This window comes from Lepisosteus platostomus, chromosome 13, assembly GCF_059453375.1.
Source record: "Lepisosteus platostomus isolate fLepPlt1 chromosome 13, fLepPlt1.hap1, whole genome shotgun sequence".
In the NCBI taxonomy this organism is placed as follows: Eukaryota; Metazoa; Chordata; class Actinopteri; order Semionotiformes; family Lepisosteidae; genus Lepisosteus; species Lepisosteus platostomus.
In genome coordinates this window covers 35,649,271-35,671,832 of record NC_142623.1, presented here as the reverse complement: position 1 = coordinate 35,671,832, position 22,562 = coordinate 35,649,271, and the positions used below count along the sequence as shown (strand labels likewise).

The 22,562-nt window shown below is 39.6% G+C and overlaps 1 protein-coding gene, 1 long non-coding RNA gene and 1 pseudogene across 6 annotated transcripts in view; 1 reads left to right on the top strand and 2 right to left on the bottom strand.

Annotated features, from left to right (window-relative positions):
- Positions 1–21,284, bottom strand: part of LOC148650531 (protocadherin alpha-C2-like) — a 48,147-nt gene extending 26,863 nt beyond the window's left edge. Inside the window, exon 1 of one of the 5 annotated variants that reach the window (XM_088604410.1) lies at positions 18,873–21,284. In XM_088604410.1, the coding sequence (XP_088460536.1) occupies positions 18,873–21,284 (2,412 nt within the window). Of the gene's footprint in view, positions 1–125; positions 3,393–4,591; positions 8,156–8,634; positions 11,379–11,721; positions 14,231–18,872 lie in introns of those variants that run through there. The other 4 variants (XM_088604414.1, XM_088604411.1, XM_088604412.1 and 1 more) reach the window with 4 other exon arrangements.
- Positions 1–21,772, top strand: part of LOC148650530 (uncharacterized) — a 38,146-nt gene extending 16,374 nt beyond the window's left edge. Inside the window, exons 5-10 of the long non-coding RNA XR_015926148.1 lie at positions 1,796–1,899; positions 6,262–6,365; positions 10,305–10,408; positions 13,397–13,495; positions 20,403–20,646; positions 21,179–21,772. This is a non-coding gene — a long non-coding RNA (uncharacterized LOC148650530). The remainder of the gene's footprint in view (positions 1–1,795; positions 1,900–6,261; positions 6,366–10,304; positions 10,409–13,396; positions 13,496–20,402; positions 20,647–21,178) is intronic.
- LOC148650532 (protocadherin alpha-C2 pseudogene) lies at positions 15,259–17,833 on the bottom strand (annotated as a pseudogene).
- Positions 21,773–22,562: the final 790 nt, after the last annotated feature.

Genomic DNA, 22,562 nt, shown 5'->3' with positions numbered 1-22,562 from the left:
AAAAAAAATAAAAGAAATACAATGAAAATGTCCATGCTTTACTAGCCATTGGAAATATTTTGCCGAGACTAAATTGTAAATCCTAAATATACCTGAGAAAAAAAGACAATTGCGTTTTTCTTTACCTGGAGCGTTGACGCTGCTGATTCGCTTGTCTCTGTGAGTCCTGTGCTCCTTGGAATACTGGAAACGAAGTATCCAGCCCCGTTCGGCACAGTCTGTCTAACAACCACTTTTCCCTTCCGTGTCTCCGCTAGAAACAAACTGTACCAGTAGGCATCGCTGGAGATCAAGGTAGAGTCCGCTATCTGAGAGTTCATAGAGTTCCTGAGGCTGGGGAAACTGTTCCTACAGGGGGGAGGCTCTTCAACTGGCTTCGGTCTCTGACACTTGACAACGATAATAACTAATATAACTATCAAGAACAGAAATGACACTGCGCCTAAGCCGATCACCAAGTACAGATTTAAATCAGAAAACAAATCATATTCCACTGGTACTTCAATCGCTCCTGATGAAGCTTTCGAAACTGGTTCCACTGTTGATAACTTGATAGTAACTGTAGAAGAGAGGGCAGGTTCCCCATTGTCCTTCGCTAGAACTACCAGCCTTTGTTTGCGAGAATCTCTTTGACTGAACATTCTCATAGTCCGGATTTCTCCATTGTATTGGTCCAGACTGAATAAACTGGAGTCACTAAGTTGCAGAAACTGGTATGTAATCCGAGCGTTCTGTACAGAATCCGCATCAATAGCGATAACTTTCGTCACCAGGTATCCTTTATCAGTAGATCTCGGGATCAGTTCTTCAGCTACAGATCCCTGTGCGTGCCATGGAGAAACAATAACTGGACTGTTGTCATTCTGATCGAGAACAAGGACACGGACAGTTGTGTTACTGCTCAGCTGGGGAACTCCAGAATCTTTAGCGTCCACGTGAAACAGAAACTCCTTCTCTTTCTCATAATCAAAAGACCTGAGTGCGTAAATGTTGCCAGTCTCTGGATTAATTGAAAAATATTGAGACATAGACATATTCTGGATGTTTTTCTCCAGAATGGAATAAACGAGATACCTGTTTTCATTGAGGTCGGGATCAAGGGCAGCGACAGAACTCAAGATAGCTCCTGGTTCATTGTTTTCCGTTACTGAAATTGTGTAGAAACTCTTGGGGAAAAGCGGCGGATTATCGTTTACATCCAGTAACTCCAGGATGATTGTTTTTTTGTTACTTAAAGGAGGTGAACCTCTGTCACTGACAACAAAAGTGATGTTATACTCTGCCACCTTTTCCCGATCCAAGGGCTCAGAGACAAGCAGGGCATAGTAATTCTCTGATGATTTCTGAAGCACAAAGGGTAATATCTCGGCCAGATAAATGTCGACTTTACCGTTTTCCCCAGAATCTCTATCGCTTACGCTGATGAGAGCTACAACAGTGTTCAATGTAACGTTTTCTTTTATGGGACTTTTAAAAGATTTGATTGAAATTGCTGGATAATTATCATTAACATCAGTTATATATATAATTAGTTTGCTGTGACCTGACATTGTGTTAGAGCCTTTGTCCGACGCCTCTACGTGTATTTCGAACATTTTTACTTCTTCAAAATCGATTATTTCTGTTACTCTAACTTCTCCATTCACTGAATTCATACTAAAGGCTTCTTGCGTCTTTTCGGACGTGTATGGACTGAAAAAATAAGTGATCTCTGCATTGGAGCCAAAATCTAAGTCAGTTGCAGTTAACTTAATGACGAGTGACCCTATTGGGGAATTTTCTGTTATGTTCACAGTGTACGTTTGCTGATCAAACTGAGGGGCGTTGTCATTCGTATCCAGAACACGGACGCTGATGCTGGCAGTGCCGGACTGTGGAGGGTCTCCGCCATCTATAGCGGTGAGTATTAAATTATGAACCGCCTGCTCTTCTCTGTCCAAAGCCTTCTTCAATACTAAATCAGCAAACTTAGAGCCGTCTCGTCCCGTCTGAATCTCAATAGTAAAATGGTCGCTTTTACTCAGACTGTATGTTCTTACTGAATTCGAGCCCACGTCCGGATCCAGCGCATTATTCAGAGAAAATCTGTTTCCCGGTGACGCCGATTCGAAAATATCCAGTTGTATATTTTCTTTACGAAATTGAGGCGCGTTGTCATTTATATCTGTAATCTCCAATTCAATGTTAAATATTTGTAGTGGGCTTTCGATTATCACATCCATTTTCAAAGAACAAGTAGCCTTGGAACCGCATAACTGCTCCCTGTCTATCTTCTCTAAGATGAACAGATCTCCAGTGTCTTTGTTGACATCCAGATATTTCTTGCTAGAGATGATATCAAGCCGCAAATCGCGCTCAGACAGACTTCTAACATCGAGTCCCAAATCAGCGGCTACATTTGCAACAACAGACCCTTCTTGCATTTCTTCGGGAATAGAATAGCGGGTTACAGAAAGTGCTCTACCCCACATAACAGATAAAAATACGACAACCGGCACATACCTTCTTCCGATGTTCACAGTAATACACGATTCCATTGAAGTGGGTGGCTATTATCCAACGCGTTAACAGCAAATCTTCAACAACCTTTAAATTAATAGGATATACCAGCCACCGGGCGTTTTTCGTGTTTCACAAGCTTAAGACAAATATACAAATAATTTTAAAGAGACTTATTCTTCCCAAAAAATCCTTGCTATAAAGAGACCTGCTTCTTTACTGAATGCATTGCTTTTCCTTAGCCAATGAACTGTAATGGCGTCTTTTGCATCACACAGATTTCTAGACCGTTTTCTTAGCCAATAGCGACACAGTGTGTATGAAACCTCACCCATCACCTAAGTCTTAAAAAAGAACCAAAATGTATAAGATCTACAAACCATGAGACACTTCTTCAGAACCGTACAATACTTCATAAATAATATTAGAACAACCGATTCCGTTTTTCCTGATTTGTATATCTAGAGTACGCTTCTGTGGACTACAAAACGAATCAACTAAGATTTTACGTCTAAAATTATCATGATACTATATATCTACGTTTTGCTTTTAAAAGCCATGCGTCCTTCCCATACATCTGGCTTTTATCCTGCTTACTAAGTCATAACGTTTTTTTTTTGTTATCAGTTTCGAGGAGGAAACTGTAAAAGATAGACGATCCTTGGATAACCTTTACAAACAAACTGGATTTTTCAGGGCTGTCATAATAGAAAAAAATTACGGAACACGCGTCTCAGAAATAAATGAAATAGGCTTTCGTCATTTTTATTGTATTATATTCTATTCCAGTTTCTTTCCTTTCGTAAGTTTATGTTAAGCGAAACGATCCGTCATATTCAGTCAGCTAAACCAGAAGGAAGAGATATAAATTAAGTCCTTATTAGCCCTTTCCAATTAACACAAATTTAGAAAATACAGTCATTAAATAAAATACATGTTAAAATAAGATGATAAAATGTGTAGAAAGTTACCGCATCAGAACATAAACTGAAAACATTAAAAGATGTACCAAAGTGCACATTACTATTTAGAATCACAAATAGTTGTGGTATTTCTATTATTATTAAGCCTATTACGCGGTATAACAAGTTTAAGAGTTCTTAACTTGAGTGTGCATACGTGCATAAAGTATGGTAGTTGCGGAAATGGATTAATGTTTTTCAACATCCTGACAAATGAATCATCACAGAAAACATTTAGCTCTGAAGAGAAGTTCAATGCTCCCAGAATTTCCAAAGTTTCTGAAGTTTCTCTTTTCTATATTATTAATGTTAATATTTTTAATCCGTTGTTTTGAATGTAATATTATTTTCTTGGCTAGTTCTTAAGTAACAAATAAAGGCCATGCTGAAAATTCCATGCTGAAAAGAAAAAGAAACGCAACGTTTCGGTTGTGGAGCCTTCCTCGGGTGTGGGCGCGTTGTTTCTCTTTTCTTCTCTTTGAAGCATGGAATAAACCTTTGCTTGTTCCTTTGCAGCCTACGCATGCTGACGCAGCTACCTACTTGAAAGAGTTTTGATAATTTATTTTAAGATGAGCACAGTAATACACGATTGCATTGAAGTAGGTCCAATTAAGATAAAGGTGGCTTACACTACGATATGGAGAATCATACATCGCGCTGGTGTAGCTGATCCAAAACATCTACAGAAAGAATAGTGAAAAATAAAAATGAGGATTCAAATGTATATAAAAACAAAAAAACGGATGCAGATCTTTACCCAAAGGGTGGTGAAAGTACAGTATAGAACAAACTACACAGCCTTGTTTTTGAAGTCGATACCCTGGTTTCTTGCAGGAAAAAGATGGATGAGAAGCTTGAATCAATTAGCTCGTATCAAACAACCTAGATCAGTTTAACTGTTCTTTTAGTCATAGAAACAATGTTCATTTATATTTAATCATTAATTTCTTAAAATGTAATAGAAAGGAAAACAGCCCCCCATTTACATTCCTCAAAACGAAATTTTAACTTGTATAGAGAACAAATGCCATAAAATATTTCCACTTCTAAAAACTACTACAACCGCAATATTATTTTTGGCAAAATGCAACTCCAAATGAATCGAAGAAAATAATACACTAGTTTACCTGGAGCGTTGACGTTGCTGAATCGCTTGTCTCTGTGAGTCCTGTGCTCCTTGGTATACTGGAAACGATGTATCCAGCCCCGTTCGGCACAGTCTGTCTAACAACCACTTTTCCCTTCCGTGTCTCCGCTAAAAACAAACTGTACCAGTAGGCATCGCTGGAGATCAAGGTGGAGTCCGCTATCTGAGAGTTCATAGAGTTCCTGAGGCTGGGGAAACTGTTCCTACAGGGAGGAGGCTCTTCAACTGGCTTCGGTCTCTGACACTTGACAACGATAATAACTAATATAACTATCAAGAACAGAAATGACACTGCGCCTAAGCCGATCACCAAGTACAGATTTAAATCAGAAAACAAATCATATTCCAATGGTACTTCAATCGCTCCTGATGAAGCTTTAGAAACTGGTTCCACTGTTGATAACTTGATAGTAACTGTAGAAGAGAGGGCAGGTTCCCCATTGTCCTTCGCTAGAACTACCAGCCTTTGTTTGCGAGAATCTCTTTGACTGAACATTCTCATAGTCCGGATTTCTCCATTGTATTGGTCCAGACTGAATAAACTGGAGTCAGTAAGTTGCAGAAACTGGTATGTGATCCGAGCGTTCTGTACAGAATCCGCATCAATAGCGATCACTTTAGTCACAAGGTATCCTTTATCTGTAGATCTTGGGATCAGTTCTTCAGCAACAGATCCCTGTGCGCGCCATGGAGAAACAATAACAGGACTGTTGTCATTCTGATCGAGAACAAGGACACGGACAGTTGTGTTACTGCTCAGCTGGGGAACTCCAGAGTCTTTAGCTTCAATGTGAAATAGAAACTCCTTCTCTTTCTCATAATCAAAAGACTGAAGTGCGTAAAGGTTGGCGTTCTCTGGATTAATTGAGAAGTACTTAGATATAGACATATTCAGAATATTTTGCTCCAAAATGGAATAAACGAGATACCTGTTCTCATTCAAGTCCGGATCAAGAGCAGTTACAGAACTTAGCATAGCTCCTGGTTCATTATTTTCCATCACTGAAATTGTGTAGAAAGACTTTGGAAAAAGAGGAGGATTATCATTGACGTCCAAAAGCTCCAAAGTGATGGATTTATTGCTAGATAAGGGAGGCGAACCCCTGTCCGAGACCATAAATATGATATCATACTCTGGAACTTTCTCCCGATCCAAAGGTTCCGAAACAACCAACGCGTAGTAGTTTTCGGACGATTTCTCCAGTATGAAAGGCAATGTTTCAATAATTCGAAGATCCACCATACCATTCTCCCCAGAATCTCGATCACTTACACTAATAAGTGCTATTACAGTGCCTAGTGTAACATTCTCTTTTATGGGACTCTTAAAAGATTTTATAGAGATTTCCGGATAGTTGTCATTTATATCAGTAATAAATATGATTAATTTACAGTGTCCTGACATTGAATTAGGACCTCTATCTTTGGCTTGTACGTACATTTCGAACATTTTGGTCGTTTCAAAATCGATTATTTCTGCCACCCTTATGTCTCCAAACACGCTATCCAAAGTGAAAGTTTTTTGCGTCTTTTGGGAAGTATGTCTACTGAAAGAATATGTGATCTCTGCGTTTAATCCGTAATCCAAATCGGTTGCATTTAATTTCATGACGAGGGATCCTATTGGGGAATTTTCTGTTATATTCACAGTATATATCTGTTGATCAAACTGAGGGGCGTTGTCATTCGTATCCAGAACACGGACGGTGATGCTGGCAGTGCCGGACTGTGGAGGGGCTCCGCCATCTATAGCAGTGAGTATTAAATTATGAACAGCCTGCTCTTCTCTATCCAAAGCCTTCTTCAATACCAAATCAGCAAATTTAGATCCATCTCGTCCCGTCTCGACCTCAATGGTGAAATGTTTGCTTTCAGTCAGACTGTATGTTCTAACCGAATTCGTGCCTACGTCTGGATCCACGGCATTGTCAAGTGAAAATCTTTCACCCGGTGAAGCGGATTCAGAAATATCCAGCTGTATAATCTCCCTGCCAAAGTGAGGCGCGTTATCGTTAATGTCTGTGATTTCAAATTCAATATTAAATATTTGAAGCGGGCTCTGGATGATTACATCCATTTTAAGAACGCAAGTATCTTTGATATCACACAAATTTTCCCTATTCATCTTTTCTGTGATATACAGTTCACCCGTGTTTTTGTTGACGTCCATATATTTCTTGCTAGCAATAACATCCAGACGCATTTCGCGTTCGCGTAGACTACTAACATCGAGCCCCAGATCATCCGCTAAATTTGCAACAACAGATCCTTCTTTCATTTCTTCGGGAATGGAATAACGAGACACAGAAAACGCAATATTCCATGTTGCGGATAACAGGATCACAGAGACATACCTTTTCCTTTTGTGTAAAACGAAGTCCAATGCCATTGTAGTAATAATGAAAACGATCCAGTAAAGAAAACACAAAAATATCTGATAAATCCTGAACAGCAAAAATAAAAGCTTGTAAAACTAATTGTCGTTTTGCATCTTAATGACAAGACAGGAAAATAAAATCGCGGTTTGGAAAAGGAAAGAGCTCCTAAACAAAGCTGTTTCTTCGGAAAATGCGATGCCTTTTCCGTATAGACAAACTATAATGGCTTCTTTGGTATTTCAAACCCATTATTGTAAGGGCACAGCGACACCGTGCGTACGAATCCAACCAAATAATGTATGTTAGAGACAGAGTTAACGTGCTGGAGAAAAGTGATGACTTTTTTCAACCTTTCTGAAAAATGAGCGTGACGTGAAATGGTCATCAAAAATGTTTTCAGTAACATCTGAGTTCTGAATTTGTCCCGCATCGTGTTAAAGATATGGAACTTTCTTTTTTTTTACTTCTGAAAAATACATGGTGTTCGGACGAGCGAAGTGGTTAATACTACACGCTCACTGCTGGAGATCAGGATCGTGAGTTCCATTACAGGCTGATTCGCCTTCTGTGTGATCTGTATGATTTTTTTTTGGGATGCTCCGGTTTACTTTTATACCTTCCAAAACATGCAGGCTCAGGTCAATGATATCTCCCAATATCTCGAGTTTGCCGTGTGTGTCCTTCAATGACCTGGCGGCCTGTACAGTCTGTAGTCCTGCTTCACTGTAGGAGAGGTTGCCTGGACCCTAACCACACAGAGTGGCTTCCTGACAATGACTGAAATTGACGTTCAACACCGAAGACTATGTAATAAATCAATTTTTGCCTTCTCATCTTTTTCTTTTACACCGTAGCGCCTGATGTTTTGGGCTGATCTCACTATTTACGTTCGTCACGAAACTTCATGTCGCATTCTCTTACTTTGAAGTTCCCCTAAACAATTTACAGCAAGATTTTCCTTTTCTACAAGTAATGAAAATGTTGCACTCCGTTACTTAAAATATTTACCCGAACTGGTATATCCAAACATTTAAAAAAAAGAATCATGCATTTGCTGAAATCACTATTAATGCTTAGTGACATAAACATTGACCTAATGAAACATATAATCTGTTCATTTTTCCTGCCAACAATCAAACCACGTGAGCAACTTGATCAATATTATTGCCATTTGAAAAAAGATATGCTTACTAAGATTTTTACTATTGTTATTTAACCTTAACATTATTAAGCAAAAAAAACTTCAATTTAAAATGCAATGGACAACATTACTGCCAAACCATGTACGTACAATTAAAAAACATTTGCTGTCTCGAAATGTTCCTGTGAATATTGAGCCATGTGGTCTTGCTGGTTTTTCAGTTTTTAATCTTCAGCTAAAATGTGTACTCTAGCTCTTGCAGCTGTTGTTGATGAGATGTCATTGGTAGTGGTACAATTAATAATAAGAAGATTCAATTCACAATAGTATTGTTAATACAGGTAGTTCATTTTTTCAAGACGGTGAACATTAGATTATCCTACCTACATAAGTATTATTATATTTTTTTTTATTTCAAATTGCAAGACTATTCTTTTAGGAAACCTTTACACGTGTTGAAAAGCGCAACCCTGACTAAATGCAGGACAAGGTAAAAGTGCTCACCTGGAGCGTTGAAGCTGCTGATTCGCTTGTCTCTGTGAGTCCTGTGCTCCTTGGAATACTGGAAACGATGTATCCAGCCCCGTTCGGCACAGTCTGTCTAACAACCACTTTTCCCTTCCGTGTCTCCGCTAGAAACAAACTGTACCAGTAGGCATCGCTGGAGATCAAGGTGGAGTCCGCTATCTGAGAGTTCATAGAGTTCCTGAGGCTGGGGAAACTGTTCCTACAGGGAGGAGGCTCTTCAACTGGCTTCGGTCTCTGACACTTGACAACGATAATAACTAATATAACTATCAAGAACAGAAATGACACTGCGCCTAAGCCGATCACCAAGTACAGATTTAAATCAGAAAACAAATCATATTCCACTGGTACTTCAATCGCCCCTGATGAAGCTTTCGAAACTGGTTCCACTGTTGATAACTTGATAGTAACTGTAGAAGAGAGGGCAGGTTCCCCATTGTCCTTCGCTAGAACTACCAGCCTTTGTTTACGAGAATCTCTTTGACTGAACATTCTCATAGTCCGGATTTCTCCATTGTATTGGTCCAGACTGAATAAACTGGAGTCACTAAGTTGTAGAAACTGGTATGTAATCCGAGCGTTCTGTACAGAATCCGCATCAATAGCGATCACTTTCGTCACCAGGTATCCTTTATCTGTAGATCTTGGGATCAGTTCTTCAGCTACAGATCCCTGTGCGCGCCATGGAGAAACAATAACTGGACTGTTGTCATTCTGATCGTGAACAAGGACACGGACAGTTGTGTTACTGCTCAGCTGGGGAACTCCAGAGTCTTTAGCTTCAATGTGAAATAGAAACTCCTTCTCTTTCTCATAATCAAAAGACTGGAGTGCGTAAAGGTTGCCGTTTTCTGGATTAACTGAAAAATATTTTGATATGGAGACGTTCTGAATGTTTTTCTCCAAAATGGAATAAGTAAGATACTTGTTTTCATTCAGATCCGTGTCAAGAGCGGTTAAAGCGCTTAGTACAGCTCCTGGCGCATTGTTTTCCATCACAGAAATTGTATAGAAAGGCTTTGGGAATACAGGAGGATTATCATTGACGTCCAAGAGCTCCAACGTGATGGACTTATTACTAGATAGAGGAGGTGAACCCCTATCCGTGACAATGAAAGTGATGTTATACTCGGGAACCCTTTCCCGATCCAGAGGTTCTGAAACAACCAGCGCGTAATAGTTTTCGGACGATTTCTGTAGCGTGAAAGGCAATAATTCTGACAGATGAACATCGACCTTACCGTTTTCCCCTGCATCTCTATCACTTACACTGATCAGCGCTATCACTGTGTCTATTGTAACGTTTTCTTTAATGGGACTCTTAAAAGACTTGATAGAGATTTCCGGATAGTTGTCGTTGATATCAATTACGAATACTATTAATTTACAATGCGCAGACATTGAATTGGGTCCCTTGTCCTTCGCCTGTACATGTATTTCAAAGATTCTAGTTTCTTCATAATCTATTGCTTCATTCACACGAATCTCCCCGTTTACGGTGTTCATACTAAACGTTTTCTGCGTCCTTTGAAGGGTATATGGACTGAAAGAATATACGATTTCTGCATTTGCACCATAATCCAAGTCAGTGGCATTTAATTTAATGACAAGAGATCCTATTGGGGAATTTTCTGTTATGTTCACAGTGTACATTTGCTGATCAAACTGAGGGGCGTTGTCGTTCGTATCCAGAACACGGACGGTGATGCTGGCAGTGCCGGACTGTGGAGGGGCTCCGCCATCTATAGCGGTGAGTATTAAATTATGAACCGCCTGTTCCTCTCTATCCAAAGCCTTCTTCAATACCAAGTCAGCAAATTTTGACCCGTCTCTCCCTGTCTGAATCGCGATACTAAAATATTCGTTTTCACTTAGATGGTAGGTTTTTACCGAATTCGTACCAACGTCTGGATCAACGGCGTTGTCTAGGAAAAACCTTTCTCCCGGTGAAGCCAATTCGGAAATATCAAGCTTTATTCTTTCCCTCAGGAAATAAGGCGCATTGTCATTAATATCTGTAATTTCCAGCTGAATATTAAATATCTGAAGCGGGCTTTCGATTATAACATCCATCTTCAGAAAACAAGTAGCCTTGGAACTACATAATTGTTCCCTATCTATCTTTTCTGTGATATATAGTTCTCCGGTGTCTTTGTTGACATCTACATATTTCTTGCTAGCAATGATATCGAGCCGCATTTCGCGATCAGATAGACTGCTAACATCTAGTCCCAGATCAGCAGCTAAATTTGCAACTACGGAGCCTTCTCCCATTTCTTCGGGAATGGAATATCGCGTTAAAGAAAAAGCAAAACTCCATGTAACTGAAAAAAAGAAAACGGAGACATACCTTTTCCTGAAGCGAACGATAAAATGTGCGGTCATTGTTATAGTTGCCAACTGCCTATAATCCAACTGGGAAAACGATAAATGTCGCAAAACGATGAATTATTTAAAATATTTTAAGAAAATACAGACTTATTAATGCTAGCGGCAGCCTAATATCCTAACAATTTCAATAACCCCTTCCTTTTGCACATGAAACAAGTATTTTGAAAGCAACTGATTCCTCGCGTACTGCAGTGCTTCCACTGTCTTGAGAATCTGCAATGGCTTCTTCTATATTACGTTATGAGTGCTGATTTGCTGACACTGTAATAGTGAACAGCGACACCGTACGTTTTGAAAAGCCTAAAACTGTAAATCTGAATTAACACGTGCACAAAGTTTACAAAGGAAATATTTTAGACTATAAAATAATAAACAGGGATGAGTGCGTTATTACCAATCTTGGTTCTTATCCCAGATATTTAGCGCCATTATCCAGTTTCTTTTTATCATGTGTTTCATTGGCAAATCTGAATACATTATGAAGACTGGGTGATAAAATAATAATAATAATAATGTTCTTGTTATATACAGCATCTGTGTAAATACTGAAAAATACGTTATATTTATTTTTTTTCCATATTAGCAATGTTACAAATAGGGTGCAAGTTAAAAAGTCCTGATTAATCTCTAGCTCCTGCGCTAGTCAATATAATCACATTGTAACCTTCTCACCTGCAATGTTGACGCTGCTGATTCGCTCGTCTCTGTGAGTCCTGTGCTCCTTGGTATACTGGAAACGATGTATCCAGCCCCGTTCGGCACAGTCTGTCTAACAACCACTTTTCCCTTCCGTGTCTCCGCTAGAAACAAACTGTACCAGTAGGCATCACTGGAGATCAAGGTGGAGTCCGCTATCTGAGAGTTCATAGAGTTCCTGAGGCTGGGGAAACTGTTCCTACAGGGAGGAGGCTCTTCAACTGGCTTTGGTTTCTGACACTTGATGACGATTATTACAAGTATAGTTATCAAGAATAATAAAATAACAGAGCCCAGGCCGATGATCAAGTACAGATTTAAATCAGAAAATATATCATATTCCAAAGGCATTTCAGGTTCCCCAGATAAAGCTTTCACAACAGGTTCAATTGTTGATAACTTGATGGTAACAGTAGAAGACAGAGCGGGTTCTCCGTTATCCCTGGCGAGAACAACTAGCCTTTGTTTGCGAGAATCTCTTTGACTGAACATTCTTGTTGTTCGGATTTCCCCGTTGTATTGGTCCAGACTGAATAAACTAGAATCACTCATTTGCAAAAACTGGTAAGTAATGCGAGCGTTTTGCATGGAATCTGCGTCAATTGCGATCACTTTGGTCACCAGGTATCCTTTATCAGTAGATCTCGGGATCAGTTCTTCAGCTACAGATCCCTGTGCGCGCCATGGAGAAACAATAACTGGACTGTTGTCATTCTGATCCAAAACAATTATATGAACAGTAACGTTACTACTCAGGGGCGGAGTTCCCGAATCCTTAGCTTTAACAAAGAATTGAAATTCCTTATGCGTTTCGTAGTCCAAAGACTGGAGCGCGTATATATTACCGTTCTCTGGATTGAGCGAGAAGAATTGAGATACCGACACATTCACACCTGCGTTTTCCACGACAGAATACGTAATTTGCCTGTTTTCGTTTAAATCCGGATCAAAAGCAACTATAGAAGTCAACAGATCCCCAGGCATATTATTTTCCATCACGTGTATAGAATATAAACGTTTTTTAAATATTGGTGGATTGTCGTTAACATCCAAAAGCTCTAAGGACAATGTTTTGCTTGTGGACAGAGGAGGAACTCCCCGGTCTCTCACGGTGATGGTGATGTTATAGTCGGGTGTAGTCTCACGATCTAGTGGTACAGACGTCACCATCGCGTAATAGTTTTCCAAGGATTGGTGCAGTTTAAACGTTCGAGTCTCAGAAATCCTACAGTCAACCTTCCCATTCTCCCCGGAATCTGAATCAGTCACACCAAATACTGCTATCACTGTACCGACGGGGATATTTTCTGCAACTGGACTGTTGAAAGATGTGATAATAATGCCTGGCTGATTGTCATTTGTATCTGTTACTTGTATAACTACTTTACAATGCCCGACCATTGCATTCGGTGTCCTGTCGTTTGCTTGAACGTATAATTCATAATAGTTGTATTCCTCAAAATCTAAAATGCCTTTTACTTTGATCTCGCCCGTTTTGGAATCCAAGGTAAATGCGTCCTGCACTTTTTCAGATGTGAATCTCCCAAAGGAGTAGACGATCTCCGCGTTAGATCCCTCATCTAAATCTGTAGCATTCAATTTCAATACGAGAGTTCCTAACAAAGCATTTTCGGTTATACTCACGTTGTAGGTTTGCTGGTCAAACCGAGGGGCGTTATCATTAGCATCCAGAACACGGACAATGATGCTCGCAGTGCCGGACTGAACGGGGTCTCCGCCGTCGATAGCGGTGAGTATTAAATTGTGAAAAGCCTGATCTTCTCTGTCCAGTGATTTTTTCAACAGTAAATCGGCAAATGTGGACCCGTCGCTCCATGTCTGAACTTCAATATCAAAATGATCATTTTTAGTCAGCTTATACTCACGCACGGTGTTTACTCCTATGTCTGGGTCGACGGCCTTTTTCAGAGAAAATCTTTCTCCTGGTAAAGCGGATTCTGAAATATTTAGTTCAATGCGATTTATTGGAAATCGCGGGCTATTGTCGTTTATGTCCGTGATCTCCACTTCAACAGCGTATATTTTCAGCGTATTTTCAATGATAACCTCCAGGTTCAATAAGCAGTTTGTCTTAGATCCACATAGTTCCTCTCGATCAATTTTCTCCACAACGTATAAATTCCCATTTTCTTTGTTTACATCCAAGAATTGCTTGCCTGGTCCCAGGGCAATCCGGAGCTCCGGTTTCATTAAACGGTCCACATCAACCCCGATATCCTTCGCCAAATTGGCTATCACAGACCCTTTCTCCATTTCTTCTGGGACGGAGTAACGCATTTTAGAGCTAGTTACACTACATGCCATAGATAATACAAAAATAACGCCATGGAATTCCATGTCAACGAATTAGTCTGTCCGGAAATATGGAACAAGCAATACTAAACGTGTTCCGTCTAAAAACATCTGAAAAATGTCTCCTTTGTTAGAATAGCTGACGCTGCGGGCATCACGTTTGTCTGCTCAGACAGCCTTCTGTGTGGTATTGAAAGGATATAGTATCTCCAGAATTTAATTTTACTGGTGAACAGCGACACCCTGTGCGTAAATCTGCAACATGCATTCATGTAAGAATTAACTACTATAATCAGCGTGATTTGGGCTCATTTCAAAGGAAAACTTCTAACTAGCCAGCAAAGATAGATGGAACAAAAAGTAAATAGTTATTCAGAGCAACTGAGGCACAAGCGGTTACCTCCGCGCAACTGTACTGAAAATAAAGCCTTTCATTTCATCTGCAATTAAAGCGTCTCATATTGTGGAATCACGAAAAAATAAATAATTTACATAAACATTATATTAACAAAAATATTTTAAAAAATGCACATACCCTGAGTATGTGTACCCTCTCATTCAATCAGAAGAGTTACATTCACATAGGCTAAGGTCTTTAAAAAATCAACTGAAAATCTAACAAATGCGTTAAATCCTACACGTACTTTTGCGTCACCGCTGTTTTTATTAGTGGCGAATGACAAGGTCTTAGGATAAGTAGTAGAAACAAGCTTCTGTGGTCTTTAATTCCAACTAAAAACATGAATTTTCTGTTTCAAATAACTTTGATGCCCCAAACATCGGCATGGACGTCTGATATTTTAATTTTCTCCTTTTTTTTTCCTTTTTTGATGGACGTCTATACTAATCGCATCACTTCGGTTACCCATTCAAAAATAATTTAGCAGTTAAAATGTCCCCAAAAAAGCACATTTTATATTGAAAATGTCCAACACTTAAATTAAAAATCTAATACCTGTCTTCAAAAAGAAATAGGTCAGTCAGTCCATCGAACCCGTTAGGTTTCAAACAGCTACAGTAAGTGATCTATGGATTCAATTCTGTCCCCGTTTCATGTTTCACTGTTCGTTCCGAAGACAGCGGAATAAGAAGAAACACAGTTTGAAAACTCGTGCGAACAAGATGTACGTTCAGCATTGTAATACCAATGTGTTCTAAATCTGGATAATCGTCACGAATAGACCCGGGGGATGTTTATCACAGATAGAAGAAGCATTAAACACAATGAATAAAACGCGTTCTTACCTGGAGTGTTGACGCTGCTGAGTCACTTGTCTCTGTGAGTCCTGTGCTCCTTGGAATACTGGAAACGAAGTATCCAGCCCCGTTCGGCACAGTCTGTCTAACAACCACTTTTCCCTTCCGTGTCTCCGCTAGAAACAAACTGTACCAGTAGGCATCGCTGGAGATCAAGGTAGAGTCCGCTATCTGAGAGTTCATAGAGTTCCTGAGGCTGGGGAAACTGTTCCTACAGGGAGGAGGCTCTTCAACCGGCTTTGGTCTCTGACACTTCACCAGGATAATAATTAATAAAGTGATTAAAAAAAGAAAAGACACTGCTCCCAAACCGATGATCAAATACACATTTAAATCAGAAAATATATCATATTCCACTAATTCCTCAGTCTCCGACGATAAAGCTTTTAAGGCAGGATCCACAGTAGATAACTTGATAGTAACTGTAGAAGACAGAGCAGGTTCCCCGTTGTCCTTTGCGAGAACAACCAATCTTTGTTTCCGAGAGTCTCTTTGACTGAACATTCTCGCTGTTCTGATCTCCCCATTGAATTGATCCAGACTGAATAAACTGGAGTCGCTGATTTGAAGAAACTGATACGTAATCCGCGAATTTTGCATGGAATCCGCATCAATGGCGATCACTTTGGTCACCAGAAATCCTTTGTCAGTAGACCTTGGGATCAGTTCTTCGGCTACCGAACCATGTGCGCGCCAGGGAGACACGATTTCTGGACTGTTGTCATTCTGATCGAGAATAATTATATGGACAGTGACGTTACTTCTGAGTTGTGGAACCCCAGAGTCTTTCGCTTCAACATGAAAGAGGAACTCTTTCTCTTTCTCGTAGTCTAGTGTTTTTAAAGCATATATATTTCCGTTCTCTGGATTAACGGAAAAATACTGTGACACGGAATTATTTAATTGAGTGTTTTCTAGCATCGAATAGGTAACCTGCTTATTTTCGTTTAAATCTGGATCTACAGCAACAATTGATCTTAAAAGTTCACCCTGTACGTTGTTCTCCATTACTGAAATTGCGTAGAAAGTTTCTTGGAATGCTGGGGGGTTGTCGTTCACATCTAGAAGCTCCAAATTGATTACTTTATTTCTTGACAGCGGAGGAGACCCCCTGTCTCTCACAGATACGGTAATATTGTACTCTGGGGTAGTTTCTCGATCTAGTAATTTTCGTGTTACCAGCGCGTAATAGTTTTCCAACGACTGTTGCAATTCAAAGTCTTTGATTTCAGAAATGGAGCAATCAACCTTTCCATTTTCCCCCGAGTCTGAGTCCGTTACACTGAAGAGCGCAATTACAGTTCCTACGGGTATGCTCTCCAAGACCGGACTTTTAAAAGACGTAATGATAATTTCGGGTGAATTATCATTCGTGTCGCTTACTTGTATCACAATTTTACAGTGCCCAACCAATGAAATTGGACCTCTGTCTTTAGCCTCCACGTACAGTTCGTAACTTTTGGCTTCCTCATAATCTATTTCCTTTGTAACCCTCACCTCTCCATTCGCAGAATTCAAGGCGAATTTCTCCTGTGTGGATTTTGACATGAGCCTACTAAAAGAATATACTATATCCGCGTTGGTCCCTTCGTCTAGATCGACCGCGTTGAGGTCGACAACTAGGGCTCCTTTATCGATATTTTCCGTAATGTTGACGGTATAGATTTCGTGATCAAACTGAGGGGCGTTGTCATTGGCGTCTAGGACACGGACGATGATGCTGGCAGATCCGGAATGTGCGGGGACTCCGCCATCAACAGCAGTCAGTATAAAATCATGAACGGCCTGCTCCTCCCTGTCTAGAGCTTTTGTTAGGATCAGATTAGCAAACAGTGACCCGTCTTTCCACGATTTCACCTCAATATCAAAATGACCATTTTCACTAAGGATATACGTGCTAACGCTGTTGGTTCCCACATCTGGGTCAACTGCCTTGTCCAGAGAAAATCTCTCTCCCGGTAAAACTAATTCCGAAATTTCCAGTTGTATTGTGGACCTTGGAAATTTAGGTGCGTTGTCATTTGTGTCTGTAATTTCTATCTCAACGCTGTATATTTTCAGAGGATTTTCTATTATTACCTCTAAATACAGAAAACATTCGGTTTTGTAACCACACAGTTCTTCCCGGTCTATTCTTTCATTGATGTATAAGTTACCATTCTCTTTATTCACCTCGATATACTGTTTACCGGGACCTAAAGCAATTCGGAGGTCCCGATTCACTAGGCTGCCGGTATCAAGTCCAATATCACGAGCTAAATTAGCAACAATAGAACCTTCTTCCAGTTCCTCGGATACCGAATATCGAATCCTGGAATGAACAAGACGACACGCCACGGACAGCAAAACCAAGACTTCGACTGACCTTTTCATGTCGCGGATCAAATCGATGAAAGCCAGTTTATTATTGTGAATTTCTTCCTATAAATAAACCCGAAAGCGTCCTCTATTCAGCTATGGAACTGCAAGCAGAAACGCATTACAACCGCACTTCACCATTCAACGGGAACCAAATACAATTGCATTCTGCAGTTTAAAGGTAAAGCCTCTTCTCGTTTTGCTGGTGAACAGCGACATCGTGAGTTTTAATGTACTAACTTATTTTGAGGTGTAATAAACTACAATGTATATGCAATCTACCAGTCTATATTTTCTAAAAAAAATAACCTTATTTTTATTCATTTAAATATATTTTAAAAAATGAAAAAGTTGGTATAGAAAATTGTTTCCTTATGTGTCTTGATGTTAGAATAACAGTAACATAAACGTCATATTCCTGGATATATAATAGCTTTCTAACATATATAGAAGCTATAGATTTTGGGAAACCATCAAGATTATTAGAAGCAGCCCTAGTTCTTTAACCTTTTGTTAAATATTATGCTTCCATTCCACTTTTATTAAATATCACGTGTTAAAGTCACATTTTTAATGTTTTGGGAATATATGAGAGTACAAACTGGTTGATTTTGGTTGTCAAATGATAGATACAATGCGTGTTTTGTGATTCTATGAAAAGCTTTATATGTTTTTTTTAAGGACGCACTTGTAGATTTTAGAACAGGAGATGTTACTAGTTCGTTATATATCACTATAGTATTTAGTCTTGTTTATCGGCCAGTTTTTGTGTCTGTTTTCTGAATAGCGGGCAATATAACGCAGGGAAGTATGTACAGTTCCGTCAAACCACATGAATATACTGTATCTCTAGTATTCCATTTAGGTCTTAACTAACATCAAGAAAATGGTTAAAAACACAACCCCAGAGGTAGAAGACTGTTCGACTTCTACATTCTGGGACAAAGAATTAGTGTTATTCCAGAGAGCAGGCGTTGGTTATTTCGATCAAGACGCTAAAATTGTGCTTCATGAATGGTCTCAAAACTACATGATTCTTCATACAAAGCGACCGTAATACAGCAGTAAAACGCTAATATACTATTACTTGAAATTTGAAACTTTCAGTTATCTAGATATATATAATACCAGTGGTTAGTTACTATGCAAAACACAATACGTCTACAAAACTAAATACTAGGACATTGCAATGTACATACCTGCAATGTTGACGCTGCTGAGTCACTTGTCTCTGTGAGTCCTGTGCTCCTTGGTATACTGGAAACGATGTATCCAGCCCCGTTCGGCACAGTCTGTCTAACAACCACTTTTCCCTTCCGTGTCTCCGCTAGAAACAAACTGTACCAGTAGGCATCGCTGGAGATCAAGGTGGAGTCCGCTATCTGAGAGTTCATAGAGTTCCTGAGGCTGGGGAAACTGTTCCTACAGGGAGGAGGCTCTTCAACTGGCTTCGGTCTCTGACACTTCATGACGATTATTACAAGTATAGTTATCAAGAATAATAAAATAACAGAGCCCAGACCGATGATCAAGTACAGATTTAAATCAGAAAATATATCATATTCCAAAGGCATTTCAGGTTCCCCAGATAAAGCTTTTACAACAGGTTCAATTGTTGATAACTTGATGGTAACAGTAGAAGACAGAGCGGGTTCTCCGTTATCCCTGGCGAGAACAACTAGCCTTTGTTTGCGAGAATCTCTTTGACTGAACATTCTTGTTGTTCGGATTTCCCCGTTGTATTGGTCCAGACTGAATAAACTAGAATCACTCATTTGCAAAAACTGGTAAGTAATGCGAGCGTTTTGCATGGAATCTGCGTCAATTGCGATCACTTTGGTCACCAAGTAACCTTTATCAGTAGATCTCGGGATCAGTTCCTCAGCTACAGATCCCTGTGCGCGCCATGGAGAAACAATAACTGGACTGTTGTCATTCTGATCGAGAACGATTATACTGACAGTTACGTTACTCCTCAAAGGTGGAACACCGGCGTCCACAGCCTCAATGTGAAAAAGGAACTCCTTTTCGGTTTCATAATCAAAGGTCTGGAGTGCATAAATATTGCCGTTCTCTGGATTAACGGAAAAGTATTTAGACACCGAATTATTTAGATGTCTGTTTTCCAGCATCAAATATGTAACCTGCTTGTTTTGATTTAAATCGGGATCAAAAGCTACTATGGATCTTAACAGAGCACCTTGCACATTGTTTTCCACTACCGAAATGGTATAGGAAGAGTCTGCAAATGTGGGAGGGTTATCGTTGATGTCCAGGAGCTCCAAGGTTATCGTGTGGTTGTTCGACAGAGAGGGAACCCCCCTGTCTCGCACTGAAATAGTGATGTTGTACTCGGGGACAGTTTCCCGATCCAGAGGTTCGTGCGTCACCAGAGCGTAATAATTTTCTAAGGACTGTTGGAGTTCAAATTCTTTGAATTGGGAAATGTAACAGTCAACCTTTCCGTTATTACCGGAGTCTGAATCCGTGACGCTAAAAAGAGCAATTACCGTCCCGACTGGAATATTCTCTAAGACTGGACTCTTGAAAGACGTAACAATGATTTCGGGTGAATTATCATTCATGTCAATTACTTGAATGACCACTTTACAGTGACCTGTTAACGATACTAGACCCTTATTCTTAGCTTCAACGTAAAGCTCGTAAGCTTTGAATTCTTCAAAGTCTATTTTTCCTTTAACCCTTATTTCTCCGTTTTTGTAATCCAGGTTGAACTTTTCCAGTGCTCTCCCTGACATGTACCTGCTGAATGAATACACTATTTCTGCATTGGTGCCATCATCTAGATCTGTGGCTTTCAGCTTAATCACAAGGCTGCCTATTTGTGGATTTTCTGTTATATTAACAGTGAAGATTTCCTGATCAAACTGAGGGGCGTTGTCATTGACATCCAAAACGCGGACAGTGATGCTGGCAGTGCCGGACTTTGCGGGGGCTCCCCCATCTATAGCGGTCAGTAATAAATGATGCACTGGCTGTTTCTCCCGGTCCAAAGCCTTTTTTAAAACGAGATTTGCGAATTTGTATCCATCCATTAGGGACTTCACTTCTATGTCAAAATAGTCATTTTCGCTTAGGTTGTAAGAGCGGACACTGTTTATTCCAACATCTGGGTCAACTGCTTTGTCTAAAGAAAACCATTCTCCTGGTAGAGCCGACTCCGAAATTTCAAGCTCCATCACGTTCTTTGGAAATCTCGGCGTATTGTCATTAATATCAGTTATCTCTATTTCAACACTGTATATTTTAAAAGGATTTTCGATAATTACCTCCATATACAGAAAGCAGTTTGCATTTGATTCACATATCTCCTCCCTATCCATTTTCTCATTAATGTACAGTTTGCCATTGTCTTTATTAACCTTAATATACTGCTTACCCGGACCCAGAGCAATCCGGAGATCTCGTTTCAAAAGGCTTTCAGGATCAATCCCCACATCTTGTGCAAAGTTGGCAACAATAGACCCTTCTTCCATTTCCTCAGGAATCGAATATCGGATTTTGGACAGTCCTGCACTGGAAGCCAAGACAAAGGAAAATAAAACGCTGACGAAGGTTTGCATCTCGCGTTTGTTTGCAGAACAAGACATTCCTTGAGCAACCGTCACACTAAATTTTATATTCCAAGAGAGCAACGGCCTTTTGTTGCGCTGATATCCGTCCTTTGGAATTTCAATGTGCTGCTAAATCGTAAGGCTTTAACGTCTGGTGGTACAGTATATGTCTTCTTTTTTTATTCTGTTAGTGAACAGCGACGCCAAGAGTTTTAACTGTTACCTTACATATTCAGCAATGTGTGCGCCATATGCTAAATACATTTCATTCCTTGTAAAGCATTAAGAAAGCAGGCTGTACAATCCATGAGTGCTTTTATTTATGTGGTTAATACGGTAAGCGTGTGCAGGTATCTGTTTGTAACCCACTGCTACGTCACCGGAAGGTCCGAAGGTCACCGATCTCAGAGAAAACACTAGAAATATCATAATTATTCACAAAAGCAATACCAGTCACTTTCTGAGGGGGGAAAATCATTCTATTACTGATTTCTGTATTTTTAAAATAAATACATTTTACCTACTTCCTGTTTTGTGCCTTTTATAATGCGTAGGAACACTGGAACTAGGGCGGGAACCCAGACAGAGAATATAACATGGATGTCTTGTAACGTTCTGAGCCATAATATCTGTATGTAGTGCCATAACCAGAATTAAATTGACCTAACTGATTGTATTTTATGGTACAGAACTTTTAGTAACAAAATAAGGCTTTATGGAATTTTCAACATTTCAGCAAACTCCTAGTATTACATAGCTGAAATTTGTGACCAATAGCAGTATTTTTTGCATTTGAGTTTCAACTATAATCTACACAAATGGATTTTCTTAATTACAGTGACACCAAGAGGCCATGTATTGCAAACCTTTGAATACAAATCACCTCATGAGAAATTTCCAGACGTGAAAACCCCTTGATGAAACACTTTTCAATTGGTCTTTTTATAGAAAGACCAATTGTATTGAAGCACAGATTTTTCAAATGACTCTCACAATCACACATCGGTCAAGCTCTTCCTTATTGTTAGGTCTTATAGCTACCTTTAAATCTACAGCTTCTTCAGACCTGGAAAAATATTAAAGTTAATCGATTTGGTTTATTAAAGCTACTCTTTAATATAAATTAGTTTGTGTTTGTAGTTCATTATGAGCTCCATCCTGATGTAACAGAAACTGAGTGGTCCAAACAAAACATGATTAACAAATCGAATCTCTACAGTCATCTCTACACCTCCTTCAATACTGACACACTAATCCCACAATAATAAAATTATTAGCAATAACAAAATCCACCAAAAGCCTGCTTTTCATTTC